The sequence below is a fragment of the Chrysemys picta genome, chromosome 7, assembly GCF_011386835.1.
Source record: "Chrysemys picta bellii isolate R12L10 chromosome 7, ASM1138683v2, whole genome shotgun sequence".
In the NCBI taxonomy this organism is placed as follows: domain Eukaryota; kingdom Metazoa; phylum Chordata; order Testudines; family Emydidae; genus Chrysemys; species Chrysemys picta.
In genome coordinates, this window is record NC_088797.1 from 75,680,158 (window position 1) to 75,695,010 (window position 14,853).

The 14,853-nt window shown below is 41.4% G+C and overlaps 1 protein-coding gene across 2 annotated transcripts in view; it reads right to left on the reverse strand.

Annotated features, from left to right (window-relative positions):
- The window catches only part of BMPR1A (bone morphogenetic protein receptor type 1A), a 189,086-nt gene that overhangs the window by 48,941 nt on the left and 125,292 nt on the right, over nucleotides 1-14,853 (reverse strand). For both annotated transcript variants that reach the window (XM_065551829.1, XM_005293994.5), the window contains exon 4: nucleotides 4,564-4,726. In XM_065551829.1, the coding sequence (XP_065407901.1) occupies nucleotides 4,564-4,569 (6 nt within the window). In that variant the 5' untranslated portion in view covers nucleotides 4,570-4,726. The remainder of the gene's footprint in view (nucleotides 1-4,563; nucleotides 4,727-14,853) is intronic.

Sequence of the window (14,853 nt, forward strand, 5' to 3'; positions counted from 1 at the left end):
CGAGTGATGGCAAATAGGATTCCTGCATTGATCCTGAATGTTGTCTAGGGTGGGGCTTCCGGTCCCCAATATTGCCTGTTGGACAGATGAACTGGTAGAGGGGGACCCCATGGCATAGGACACCACCTGTCTCTTGGCAAATGGTATTTGGTTGGAAGACGGAACCCTGATCTTCTGGGATTCCTATCCAAGACATTTCTGTCCAATGCTGCAGAGACTCCTGTGGAGTGTCTGCCTCAGCCAAGGAAAAAGCCAGATCCTGTATCCCTGGAGGAACCGACAGTAACAATGGTTGCATCTCAAGGCAAGCAGGTGGGATGGTCAGGTCCTTCCACCAACTGGATGACTCTAGGATCCACTGGGGAACAGAGAGTAATCTGCCTAGCCCATCCTTGTTTGGTTTGTAAACTGTTCAAAGCCATCCCTTTGACCTTAGAGATGTGATCTGGCATCTTGCCCTACAAAGATTCAAGCTGATATCCACCCCAGCAATTGAAGACAATCTCTTACTGTTATTTGGGGACTGCCCTGAATCTTTGAGATGAAATTCACTAGTATGGGAAATCTGTCATAAGGGAGATATGCTCTGCCTGTCACTACACATAGAGGAGATCCTATGAAGTCTAGACTCTGTAGTGGAGTCAAAGCAGACTTTTCGAGGTTGATTTGAAGGTCCCAACTCTGAAACAGAACACGTTATCTTTAATGATGTCTACACTTCCTGATATGATGTACCCTGATCAACCACTCATCGAGGTATGGGAAAAAGATTATAACCAAACAATGTAGCAACTACTGCCAGAATCTTTGAGAATATCCTTAGGGCTGGAGATGGGCCAAAAGAGAGCATCCTGTATTGGTCAAGAAACCTCTTGTGTGAAGAGTGAAGAGTGACATGAAAATATGCATCTTGTAAGTCAAGAGTTGCAAACCAGTCTCCTAACTCTAACGAGATAATTATTGCTGCAAGGGTCATCATCCTGAATTTCTGCTATTTTACGTATCTGTTTAGAAACCTGAAGTCTAAAATTGACCTTCAGCCTCCATTCTTTTTGGGGATCAGGAAGTATTTTGAATAGAATCCCCTTTCCCTGTGCTGTACAGGAACTAAATCCATTGCACGTAAATGTAGAAGTGAGGCCATCTCTTGCACCAGCTATTGATTGTGAGAGGGGTCCCTGAAGAGGGACAGGGAGGGGGAAAGGGTAGGAGGGATAGATTTGAAATGGATAGTGTAACCAGATGTTATGGTTTCCAAAACCCATTTGTCAGATGTTATATTCTCCCATTCAGCCTGAAAATGGGAGAGGTGGCATCTGAAAGGAGAGAGAATGGTAAGATATTGTAGCTGTAAAACCTTGTTGACTGGATGGTTGATACTCTTAACCAAGCCAGAAAAACTATCGCTTGGAGGATGTGGATGGCTGATTAAATGTAGCTGAAGGAGGAATTTTTTTTTTTTTTGTATCTTGGTCTCTTAGACCAGGGTTCAGACGGTCCATGATATACTGATACGGGATTGGGTATGTGCTTCATGCCATCTGAGATCTACTAAATCCCCTCTTATTTACAGGGGTATAAATCCCTAGGGATTGCAGTGTGGCTCTTGAGTTCAAGCGTGGAGAGATCTATCAGTCAAGTCTGCAGAGAGCTTGCAACCATCAAAGTGGAGGTCTTCTATGGTTCTCTGAACCTCTCTTGGGAAGCCCAACAGCTCCAGCGAAGAAGCTGTTCTAATGACTATGGCAGGGCAAAGAGACTATGCTGCAGTATCCAAAGTGTCCAAGGAGGCCCGGAGCAATGTCTTTGCCAGGAGTTAACCATCTTGTGCAATGGCCTTAAACTGGTCAAGATATTCCTCTGATGGATGGTCAATTAAGGAATAAAATTTGTTGCAATTTAAATAGTCGTATTGGGCCAAGCGTGCATGATGGTTTACTATGCTGAAGTGTGGCTGAAGCATAGGATTTGAGACCAAAAATCGAGTCTCTTGTGGTCCTTACTGTACAGGGTGGACTTTGAGCTATGTTATCTGCCTCCCCAATTTATTTACCTACAAAGACCCAAAGTCAGGGTTATCTGTCCATGTAGAAGCTGATAAAAATCACTAACATAACGCATAAATGGGAGCTCTATGCATAGCACTGCTATATGACTTGACTTTTAAGCAGTACAGGGAATATAACTCCCTCAACACAGGCAGAAAAAAAAATCTGTTAACTTTTTAAAAGTACTTGCAATTTAAGTGTATCTACCGAATTAATAGCCTTGGATCTCAATAGTTTATGCTTTAACAAAAAGACAATTGACATTTAAATTTTACAGATATGCTTGTGCACAGTGGGGATAGAAGGTAGAATCTGTATATTTTTGAGTATTTTACCATAAACATACTGCTCAAATAGAATGCATAAGTGTTGTTAAATTCTCCAGTAGTAGCAATAGTATATGATAATAGTTCCATATGCACTGGTTATAGACCAGTGAAAGAAAAATGCTGCAAGGATTATATTAAAAACGAACACCAGAGGGCGATAAAAAGCAACAAAATTTCTGATAGTATAAAGGAATTTAAAACCAAAATCATAATCCTTACCTCTAGTTTAGTGTCTTCTAAATTTAAAAGTCATAAAACTGAAAGTTGTGTATCATTTGTTCCAAAGATATGAAATTCCCTCAGATAAATCTAGATAAATTGTTTAAGATACAAGAGGCTGTAGCTATAAGGACATTTCCCCTATTATTTATATCTTAATACATTTAATAACACAGTGATGACTAATAATACTTTGCAGCTTCTGTGGAAGGCCCTCAAGGAATTTTACAAACAATTATTTTAACATCACAATTCTTATACAATACAGATGAGGATTATTCTTTCAATTTTAGAAATAAGGAGAGTGAGTCTCAGAGAAGCTAGATGACTTGCCCAATGGGACAAAGAAAGGCTGTGGAAGAGTAAAAAATATTACCTAGATTCTCTTGACCACCATATTCCTGGCTGGATTATTAGTATATGGTGACTTTCTAAAATATGGGAGGCCTGTGACACATTTATAAAAATGGGTATATGCACATTTTAATATCTGTATCAAAATGAAGGGGCAAACTGTATAAAAAAGTAATAATATAAAAATATACATTGTTATGTATCTCTGAAATGTAATGTACAATTATTCCAAAATTCCAACTGTATCAAAATGAAGGGGACTATCAAGGGAAAAGGGAGTGAGAGAAGGACCTCAAATGTCTCTGTTGGTTGGGGAGAGGGTGTTAAGGAGAAGAAACACAGATGGCGTAAGGAAGACTGAAATAAAGGAGAAGAAAAGAAAGATGGGAAACTCCAAAACAATTTTTAAATCATTACTCAAAACGACCACAAAAACCTAAGTAAGTTCAAGCTACAATTCCATCTTGGGGCTCTGGTGACATGAACAACTACTTAAGCTTTGCTCTTGTGGCCTATCACCACCAGACTTCTTCAGTGCAATTAGAGATATATTTTAATAGCTGGGGGAGCACTGGGCTGATTCTCCAGGAGATTATGCCACTGTGTGTATAAACAGAGCAAAGTGAACTTAGGCTGGCTGGAAATAGCTGGTGGAGAATTCTTCCTCTACACAGCTCTACACTAGCAGAAAGCTGGAGAAGGCAGCGCTGTCACTTTGTGCCAGACTCCCCACTCAGCATTAGTGGATGGAGGGAACATGGTTTGGTGGTAGGACCTGGGTAAGACGAGGAGGGGAGCAACACCTCTGTTACAGCCACTTCCTTCACTGTCATGCCAGTAGTGCGAATTAGGGCTGTTGCTGTTCAGCCTAACTTGCATAAAGGCCAAGTGAACCTGAAAAAAGGAACTACAGCCTGAGATCTGCCAACATTACTTTATTCGACAAGAATCACAGCCATTATTACCAAACATTAACATTCAATATTTATACTTTATATTCTGTTTACTAAAACATTTTCTTCAATTCACCGGATGTGTAATTAATGCAAAAAACTATCTTAATGGAACTTAAACCTATTGAAGTTAAAAGGCTATCTCTGTTCTTCCTCACAAACTCTTCTAGACCTTTGATTCAGCGGTTCTCTTTGGGATTTTCTCGTTCCAATCTATCCTTATTACTGCTACTGATGCATATGTAATACGAAAAAACTGGAATTTAGTGATTACATAACAAGGGGCAATATGACATTTTGAGCACTAGTTGTATCAATATACAAGAAAATTTACATGAAACATTACCGAGAGATTTACATTTTGGCCATGTATTACCTATTGTAGCTTCAACTGGATAAGTTTTTTATAATTTTGCCCTAAAGACAGTGTTGTTGGAACAAAAGGACTGGTTGTTACCACTCCCTAAATAGTTCCACTTCTGTGATGGGAGAAATCATGAATGCACACACTATCCTGAGAGCAGTTTTGTATCCTTTTAGGGAAAAGATTCTATAGAAACAAGTAAATCTAATCAAATAGCTTGACAAAGCTCTAACGATAACATTAGAGAGAAAGAACCAAACTTTCCCAAACTTCTATATCTTGTACACTCTACTTACATGCATGTGTTATTAATAGCATCATCCGGACAATGTCCTGAACAGTAGCACTGTAGAAAAGGTAAGGTGTCCTCTGGAGCCAATGTTACTCCATTTGCCTGTTTCTTCTGGTCAGGATTTGTCTTCATTCCTGTGCCATGGAGCACGCTGTCTAGATTTTGCCCTGTGTAAAAACATAAAAAGATTTTTTCCATATATGCTCTTCTTTTGCAACTAGATGAAGATATTCATCTACAGTGAAATGCAAAGTACTAGCAAATGGTAATACAAATTGGTTTGAGGATTATACAGTACACAGACAAAAGAAAATTTATTTGAATAGGAATTGTGCGTTAGCTCCATATTTCTGAGATAAACTAGTTACACTGGTCTACAATTTTTGAGAAGTCGTCTGCTTCAGAGATAAAATGTGCTATTTATTATGTATTTTGATGTGCTGAATTCAAATATGACAATTAAAACAACTGGCTACTGTTTCTAAGATATTTAAGCTTTTACATTTTATGTCTATGTATATAGTGTAGATAGTAGAGTTTTAATCATAAATTGTAAACCTAGGTCTTTTCATGTGTTTATGGTTGCTTTACATGATAATGTTTCACCTGTCCTGTTTATGTAACACTTTAAAAATCAGCAAAAGGGTTATATAAATAAAATTTATTATGAAACAAAAGGCAAAAAACTATTATGTATATAGTTTAGTCCTATGCAGTGTCTGCTCGGCGCTTCTTGGCTTGTCTCTTGTATTCATTAAATGGAGCATCTCTTGTCACTGTCCAGCAATAGTCTGCAAGCATTGATGGGCTCCATTTACCCTGATAGCGTTTCTCCATTGTTGCAATGTCCTGGTGAAATCGCTCGCCGTGCTCGTCACTCACTGCTCCGTAGTTCGGCGGAAAAAAATCTAGATGAGAGTGCAAAAAATGTATCTTTAGTGACATGTTGCAACCAAGGCTTTTGTATGCCTTGAGGAGGTTTTCCACCAACAACCTGTAGTTGTCTGCCTTGTTGTTTCCGACAAAATGTATTGCCACTAACTGGAAGGCTTTCCATGCCGTCTTTTCCTTGCCACGCAGTGGATGGTCAAATGCATCATCTCGAGGAAGTTCACGAATCTGAGAACCAACAAAGACACCTTCCTTTATCTTAGCTTCACTTAACCTTGGAAATTTTCCACGGAGGTACTTGAAAGCTGCTTGTGTTGTTTTGTCAATGGCCTTGACAAAGTTCTTCATCAGACCCAGCTTGACGTGTAAGGGTGATAAAATCTTCCTTGATTCAACAAGTGGTGGATGCTGAACACTTTTCCTCCCAGGCTCCAATGACTGTCAGAATGGCCAATCTTTCTTGATGTAGTGGGAATCTCTTGCACGACTATCCCATTCGCAGAGAAAACAGCAGTACTTTGTGTATCCAGTCTGCAGACCAAGCAAGAGAGCAACAACCTTCAAATCACCACAAAGCTGCCACTGATGTTGGTCATAGTTTATGCACCTCAAAAGTTGTTTCATGTTGTCATCAGTTTCCTTCATATGGACTGCATGACCAACTGGAATTGATGGCAAAACATTGCCATTATGCAGTAAAACAGCTTTAAGACTCGTCTTCGATGAATCAATGAACAGTCTCCACTCATCTGGATCGTGAACGATGTTGAGGGCTGCCATCACACCATCGATGTTGTTGCAGGCTACAAGATCACCTTCCATGAAGAAGAATGGGACAAGATCCTTTTGACGGTCACGGAACATGAAAACCCTAACATCACCTGGCAGGAGATTCCACTGCTGTAGTCTGGAGCCCAACAGCTCTGCCTTACTCTTGGGTAGTTCCAAATCCCTGACAAGGTCATTCAGTTCACCTTGTGTTATGAGGTGTGGTTCAGAGGAGGAGGATGGGAGAAAATGTGGGTCCTGTAACATTGACGGTTCAGGACCAGAAGTTTCATCCTCTTCCTCGTCTGACTCAAGTGAGAATGATTCTGGTGCATCAGGAACCGGCAGTCCTTCTCTGTGGGGTACTGGGCGTCTAGCTGATGGAATGTTTGGATAATGCACAGTCCACTTTTTCTTCTTTGACACACCTTTCCCAACTGGAGGCACCATGCAGAAGTAACAATTGCTGGTATGATCTGTTGGCTCTCTCCAAATCATTGGCACTGCAAAAGGCATAGATTTCCTTTTCCTGTTCAACCACTGGACAAGATTTGTTGCACAAGTGTTGCAGCATATGTGTGGGGCCCACCTCTTGTCCTGATCTCCAATTTTGCAGCCAAAATAAAGGTGATAGGCTTTCTTAACCATAGTGGTTATACTGCGCTTTTGTAATGCAAAAGTCACTTCACCACAAACATAGCAGAAGTTATCTGCACTGTTCACACAAGTACGAGGCATCTCTGCTCACTTTGGCTAAATGGAAATGTGTCCCTTTGCGAAATCAAACACTGACAAATAAGAGAGCACGGCACTGTATGATTTCTAGAGCTGATATAGGGCAATTTGTTCAGCAGAGTGGGGTAAGCTTCGTTATGATTGCATCATCCATGACTTCTAGGAATAACATGATGCAATTCATATCATGTATGACGCAATACCAGCTTCAGATTGCATCATACACTGTTTTGCCTAAAAAGCAAGTACTGTCCAAACCCAGTCATAGATTTATTCATAGATCCAGTCAAAGATGTATTTTAGTCATTTCTGGTTTAAACTGAGATCCCTTCCCTTTATAACTCACTTATCCTCCGCCATTCCCTAGTCAAGGGTCGTATATACTGACCCAATAGCATATCTTGAAAACTAGAGCCAATCAACAATTTTAAGCATCATTTTCGTTCTCAGTGACCCAGAATTAGTAAAGTTTGACTACATTTATTTCAGAAGCATTTTGGCTGTAGAGCAGTGTTATTAGTGAAATTCTGAAACATACTGATCAACCAGCAGATCTCTTATTTATGGTGTGTATATTTTGTGCCATTTACAATCAATGTAAACAGAAGAAGGATACCTTTCACTTGTAAAAACTCATGTGCAATGGAAGAGTGAAAATATATGAATTCTCTTTCTAAGCAAGCCCTTTTCATTCACATATGTTTTTAGAACCAACATACTGGCGGCTTGAGAACCACACCAAGACAATTGCTTTGTGGGGGAGCTAAAGGTACTTAACCTGTAAGTTTTTCTTCTCTTTAGTCATTTCACTGGATTTCCACACTTGCGTCTTTATTTTCCAACTGAGAACTCTGCAGGACTAAAATAATCTTTGTTCTCAATCAACTGAAATACAACTTGCACATCCACAATGCTTAAATATATTGTCAGTGAGCCTAAGTAATGCTCCAAGCGTCCTCAACTTCTCTGGGCTAAAAAATGACTGAACAATAGTTTTTCCAGGCTCAGGTCACTGGAGTGCCACTGAGAGTGGAGGTGGTGGCATAAACAGATCGAGCTGACCTCCCACCATCGTGGAGCATCAGGAGGGGAGCTACCAGGTTCATTCCCCTAGCAGCTACCTCAGCAGGCATACCTCTTGTACTTCACTGGTTGACAGACTCTCTCTGCTTCCCTTCCACTTCCTGCCCACACCTATGCTACCCATATTAACATCCCCATTAGGAAATATCCCTATTCATACAAAGGGGCCAATGTGATCCTTAAATGTATAAACAGGGGATTCTTGAGAAGGAATAAAGAGGATCTATTACCCCTTTACTTGGTAGTGGTGTGACTGTTACTGGAATACTGTGCTCCGTTCTGGTGCCCACAAATCAAGGACGTTGATAAAATTGGAGAGGCTTCATTGAAGAGCCAAGAGAATGATTAAAGGATTGAAAAATATTTTTTAGAGTGAAAGACTCAAGGAGCTCAATCTATTTAGTTTAACAAAGAGAAGGCTAAAGGGTAATTGGATCATAGTCTATACCAGAGGAGGCAGGAGGGGTGTGGCGGGGGCTCAGGGCAGGGAGTGCAGGAGATGTGCAGGGTGCAAAAGAGGGCTCAGGGCAGGGAGTTGGGGTGTGGGGTGCAGGAGGAGTGAGGGGTGCGGCAGGGGGCTCAGGGCAGGGAGTTGGGGTGCAGGGTGCAGGAGGGAGTGCAGGGTGTGACAGACGGTTGGGGTTCAGGCAGGGGGCTCAGGGCAGGGGGTTGGGGTGCAGCAGGGGGTTGGGGGTGCAGGCAGGGGGCTCAGGGCAGGGGGTTGGGTGCAGGAGGGATGTGGGATGCAGCAGGGGGCTCAGGGCAGGGGATTGGGGGGCGGGGTGCAGGAAGGTTTCGGGTTCTGGCCCAGAGCCACTTACCTAAAGCGGCTCCGGGGTGGCAGTGGCGCACACAGGGGCCAGGGCAGGCTGCCTGCCTGCCCTGGCCCTGCGCCGCTCCGTGAAGCAGCTGGAACCATGTCCGTGCGGCCCCTGGAGGAGGGGGGACGCAGGGCTCTGTGCGCTGCTTGCCGCTCCTCCAGGTACCTCCCCCGAGGCTCCCATTGGCCACGGTTCCCCGTTCCCGGCCAATGGGAGCTGCAGGAGGCGGTGCCTGGAAACCAGGGCATCACACGGAGCCCTCTGCTCTCCCCCGATCCGCAGGGACGTGATGCCAGCCGCTTCAGGGAGCGGCGCAGGGCTCAAGGGGGGCAATCCCGCGGGTGTAGTTTGCCCACCCCTGGCCTGGAGGTAGGCCGGGGGGTGCACGGGCCGCAGGAAATAGCCCCGCGGGCCGCATGCGGCCCGTGGGCTGCATGTTTGAGACCCCTGGTCTATATCTATCTATCTGGGGAACAAATTTGATAACAGGCTCTTCAATCTAGCAGACAAAGATATAACAAGGTCCAAAGTGTAATTAACCAAAGGGTTGGGGAGGATTCTCCATCACTGGCAATTTAAAAATCAAAATTAGATGTTTTTATCAAAGTTATGCTGTTGTTCAAACAGGAATTAAATTCAGGAAAGTTCTACACCCTGTGTTCTACAGGAGATAAGACTAGATGATCACAGTGGTTCTGTCTGGCTTTATAATCTATGAATTTCTCACCCTCCACTAATGTCCATGGCTCACATGTCCTCAGAGGGTGAACTGAGGTTTGCAGACATCACGTCCTGATCCAGTGAATCTTGCACTTTTGCCGTGGAAGTTTGCAACAGTCTTAAGATGCTGGAAAGGGAGTCCAGCATATATGACTGACTGAATCCACCCCCCTGTACTCACACCCTACACAACACTACAATAATCTCTGAACAGCATGTGCTTTGTCAGGTATCATTTGAAAGCTAATAAATTGCTGGTCAAAAATATCATGGTGAAATGTAGGTAGCAACATTATATGTAAATCATGACTGAAGTGTGTTTACCAGACAAGTCTGTGGAGTAGGTAAACCTGTTTCTCAAAGGACAAGCTGACGCCTCTGCTCAGGTGTCATCAAAGCTGATGTGCAATCACCTGTCAAGTAGCCATTCTTATGCAAAGAAGCGGGGAAGGAACAGATTGAGCTGCATTTTAGCAAACAGCAGCATGGAACCTCTCACCAGCAGACTCCTTGTCTCTGACCTACCAGTGGGAATGAACTTTATCTAGGGGTAACCATCAGGAAAATGAAGAACAGGAGTACTTGTGGCACCTTAGAGACTAACAAATTTATTAGAGCATAAGCTTTCGTGGACTATAGCCCACTTATGCATCCGAAGAAGTGGGCTGTAGTCCACGAAAGCTTATGCTCTAATAAATTTGTTAGTCTCTAAGGTGCCACAAGTACTCCTGTTCTTCTTTTTGCGGATACAGACTAACACGGCTGCTACTCTGAAACCATCAGGAAAATGTATTTCAAAGATGGACTGAACTATAAAAGTGAGGGACAAAAATACTCCAAGGTATCTCTCCCTATCCATCTCTCTCTTTTACCTAAGATGACAAAAGCCACAGCCTTTGGACTTTGGGGGCAGATCCTGGCCTGAGAATTTGGTCAGCAATGTTACTGGGAACATGTTAAAGGACTTCATCTTGAACCAATTCTAGTTTCTTAAGTTTTAGTACTAGGAAACATTTTATCTTTATTTCTCTTGTAACCATTTCTGATTTTAATACCTTTTGGAGTGTGTTGGGGTCACCCTGCAAGTGGTAACCAGGGTTGGTGGAAACCAGAATGTGACTGGAGTGTGCTGGGCACGCTGCAATATACACAGCTATTCACGGTGTGACCCGCATGCTGCCTGGCTGTTTGTGAGGGGTCCAGGTTAGGAGTTACAGCAGCAAAGCAAGGTTGCAAGACAAGGGTGACACACACCCCTCACTGGTCTGGATTGTGCCCTGGAATGTCATAATGGCATCTTTAGAAAAATCCAGTTACAACTCAGTGAACAGAAATATGTCTTCTCAAAAAGCAGTATGACTTTTACTAAACTGTACACATTTATTTTGTCTTCAAATGTCAATCCTGAACAGAAAAGTCCGTTAAAAGGGCCTATTTCACAGATTGATATGATTCCCTGTCAAATCCACCAAGACCTAACTTTACAGTAATAAGGACATCGTTCTAACATTATATTTCATCCTCTTAAAACGGTATGCTAGATTAGTCCTTATACTTTACACAGCCGCATGCGAGATGAAATACTTGTGAAACTTGATCTCATTTCTCTCATCACACAGACTTGCAGACTTCACCACCAGATTAGTATAGCATACTGAGTGTATTTTCCAGCTGCAACTATTTACTTTCCAGTAAGTAAAGAAAGTGTGTCTAGTTCAGACCTTACTAATAAAAAACAAACCCCGAAAACAATGGCAAAAAGTTACAGCAAAACTTCCCATGTCTTACATTATAATATTAATATTCCACTAGTCTCACCAATGTTCTTATGTTAGAAATATTTCAAATAAACACATGACTAAGAAAGGTGCTTGTAAATATAAATGAACATTATGCTCAAGGCTCAGTGTGCTATGCAGCATGTTAGACTTAAGTGTGCACCAGGTACCATGATTTATGTGGCAAGTATCCTGAATTTATTCAGCACTGACACCTCCAATCTCTTTCCCTTCTATTTAACTCTGCTGTAGTTCCCTTCTTAACAAGTCTGAAATGTCATCTCAGTACCAGATTGCTGCTGATATAATGAATGTGGAAACAAAGTACTTAAGAGACACTACATAACTCTGATCAATTTAGAGAACAGACTATGTAGCTCCTCCTTTTAGTCTTCACTGAAAGAGGAAATCTCAGTAGAGGTGTTTTCTTGTTGCCTTTTATGTCTCTAGCTAGTTTAAGCTTGTTTTGTGTCTTGGCCTTTCTAATTTTGTCCCTACATGCTTGTGGTTGTTTAGGTCAAATTACAAAGGATGAATATAGTTTCCACTTTTTGTAGGACTCTTTTTTGAGTTTCAGATCATTGAAGATCTACTGGTTAAGCCAGCGTGGTCTCTTGCCATACTTCCTACCTTCCCTATGCACTGGAATAGTTTGCTCTTGTGCACTTAATAATGTCTCTTTGAAAAACTGTCATCTCTGTTGAACCTTTTTGTCATCTTAGACTTGGTCCCCATGGGATCTTACCTACCAACTCCCTGAGTTTGCTAAAGTCTGCCTTCTTGAAATCCATTACCTTTATTGTGCAGTTTTCCATCTTACCATTCCTTACAATCATAAAATCTATTGTTTCATGATCACTTTCACCCAAGCTGCCTTCCACTTTCAAATTCTCAACCAGTTCCTCCCTATTTGTCAAAATCAAATTAGAAGAGCCTCTCCCCAGTTGCTTTCCACACCTTCTGAAATAAAAAAAAAAAATGCACCAATGCATTCCAAGAACTTGTTGGATAATCTGTGTCCTGCTGTATTATTTTCCCAACAGACGTCTGGGTAGTTGAAGTCCCCATCACCACCAAGTCCTGTTGTCACACACTGTACCATATGATAAATTTTGTACAAGTTATGCCTTGTGAGGTATCATTTGAAAACCTGGGTGGATAAAATCCGAGTTTAAAAAAAAAATCATTGATTTTTTTTAATTTAAATTGGATTTTTTTGATAAAATGCTTTTTGAGGAAAAAACCTATCTAACGATAGTTTTAATTAAGATACATAATAGCTCAAAGATATCTCATCATGGAATAGGGACTATAAATTCTAATTCTATAGTATGAGACAATATATTCATGTAATGTTTAAGAAAAGTTTTGTAAATGAGTTCCAATAGTTCATGGATTAGGGACCCAATTTTATTGAGTTCCAGGAGCTTCTGTATAGATTATTAAGGTTAAACTTTCTATCTACCGATGGGACTCAGTGCTCAGTCTAGAAGAGATGCTTAGTTTTTCAGTTCTCAAACTGTGGATTTATGTCTCCAGAGATAATATGCTTGTTAACAGCAAAACTGTTATATATAATATAATATAAATACTGTATAGAGGTGAGAAATAACAGACCTCATCCCTATTGTCCCTCTGCAAATTTGTGTACACAGAGTCAATGTCTTACCTCTCTCTAAAAGTGCAAAGTTTCAAAAAGTTCAGTGAATAGAAGATTGTTGGGGGCGGAATAGATCTAAAATATTTCATTTAACTATTTTAGTTAAAAACAATTTTAACAAAAACAGATTTTAAAAAACTTGAATGTTTAACTAAATTCAGAAATTCATATGCTTGTTTTGTTAAAATATTTTATGTTTGCTGTTGAAGAAAAAAATTCACAATACATAACGCTGTTGTTTTAGTTAAATAAAACAATTTAAATGTCTGTCTGCTGATGCTCTCCTCCTAATACAGCATGGCCAGACAATCCTCCAAATATTAATGATTAACCTGCTGAATTGGAGATAGTTCACCTCCCAATGACTTCATAAATATCTGCTTCAATTACCTTTGGTAAATGAAATAACCAATCATTCATTTTCTGATACAGCAGTAAAACTAACCTGAAAAGTTTTCAAAATAAATTACTTTAAAAATGTATACTGTATACCTTCTGAAAATGAAACCTACATCTATCTCTGAGTTGTGAAGAATATGTATTAAGGTTATAACAACCAACAAGAATGCCCTTTTATGTAGAAATCCATGATTAAATCGAGTCTTTCTGACTAGTGATTTAAATCAAATCCAACCTGTGTCTGTCTATAATCAACACAGTTCTGCCACATGTAAGTGGGTTGAAGCTGTTGCGCAGTCAGTTTTCCTCCCATAAAGGCATTACTACAAGAAGTGCTGGAGTAATGAAGAAGCTCTGTGAAACGGGGTTCTTTCACTCTCCGCTACCAAGTTGGAAATGACTGGAATGATCAGATGGCAGCATTTATACCGTGTGGACACTTTGAATACTACACTAGTGGGTCTCAAACTAGGGCCGCTGCTTGTTCAGGGAAAGCCCCGGATGGGCCGAGTTGGGCCAGTTTGTTTACCTGCGGCATCCGCAGGTTCGGCCAATCACGGCTCCCACTGGCCGCAGTTCGCCGCTCCAGGCCAATGGGGGCTGCAGGAAGGGCAGCCAGCATGTCCCTCAGCCTGCGCCGCTTCCTACAGCCCCCATTGGCCTGGAGCTGCGAACCGCGGCCAGTGGGAGCCACGATCAGCCAAACCTGCAGATGCGGCAGGTAAACAAACCAGCCCGGCCCGCCAGGGGATTTCCCTGAACAAGCGGCAGTCCTAGTTTGAGAACCACTGTACTACACCAGAAGGGAACCTTGCTTCTGCCCTATCCTGCTATCGCAGCCTTAGGGGACAACATTCTTTAACAGCTGTGAGGAATGTTGTCAGGTAAGACCCAGAACTGAGAATCTGGGAAGACTATCTTTAAAGCAATTTGTAACCCCACCCCAAACCTTCCAGAGAAATTTTACTATGGGAAAAATGTATCATGCAAAATGAGAAGTGGAATAGTTTGATTTTGGTGAAGTTAGGGGGTGGAGTTGGAAATCAGGCTTAGAAAAGAAACTGAGCTTCAGTTTTAATAGCTACTATGGACGGTCTAGGAGACCTCCAAAATACTCCTTTCAAGGTACATCTGTTTGCAAAGAGTTGCTTACCAATGTATTGCTGGTAAATAATTTGACTTTTTAAAAAGGCATGTTTAGTGTAACAGTTCATACAAAACAACTTCATTACATATTTATGATTTCATAAAGTTCATAATTCAGCATGAGTTGCCATTTACTTATTTTGCTGTCTATAGTGATATGGGAAATTCAAAGCTTGGCTGTACGCATCCTAATTGAGAGAGAAAATATCACAGTTTAGTAATATATATTCTGGGACCTGGGCTTTGGGAAGTATGCAAACGTGAACTTTCTGGCAAGGAAGAAGGATTCACCT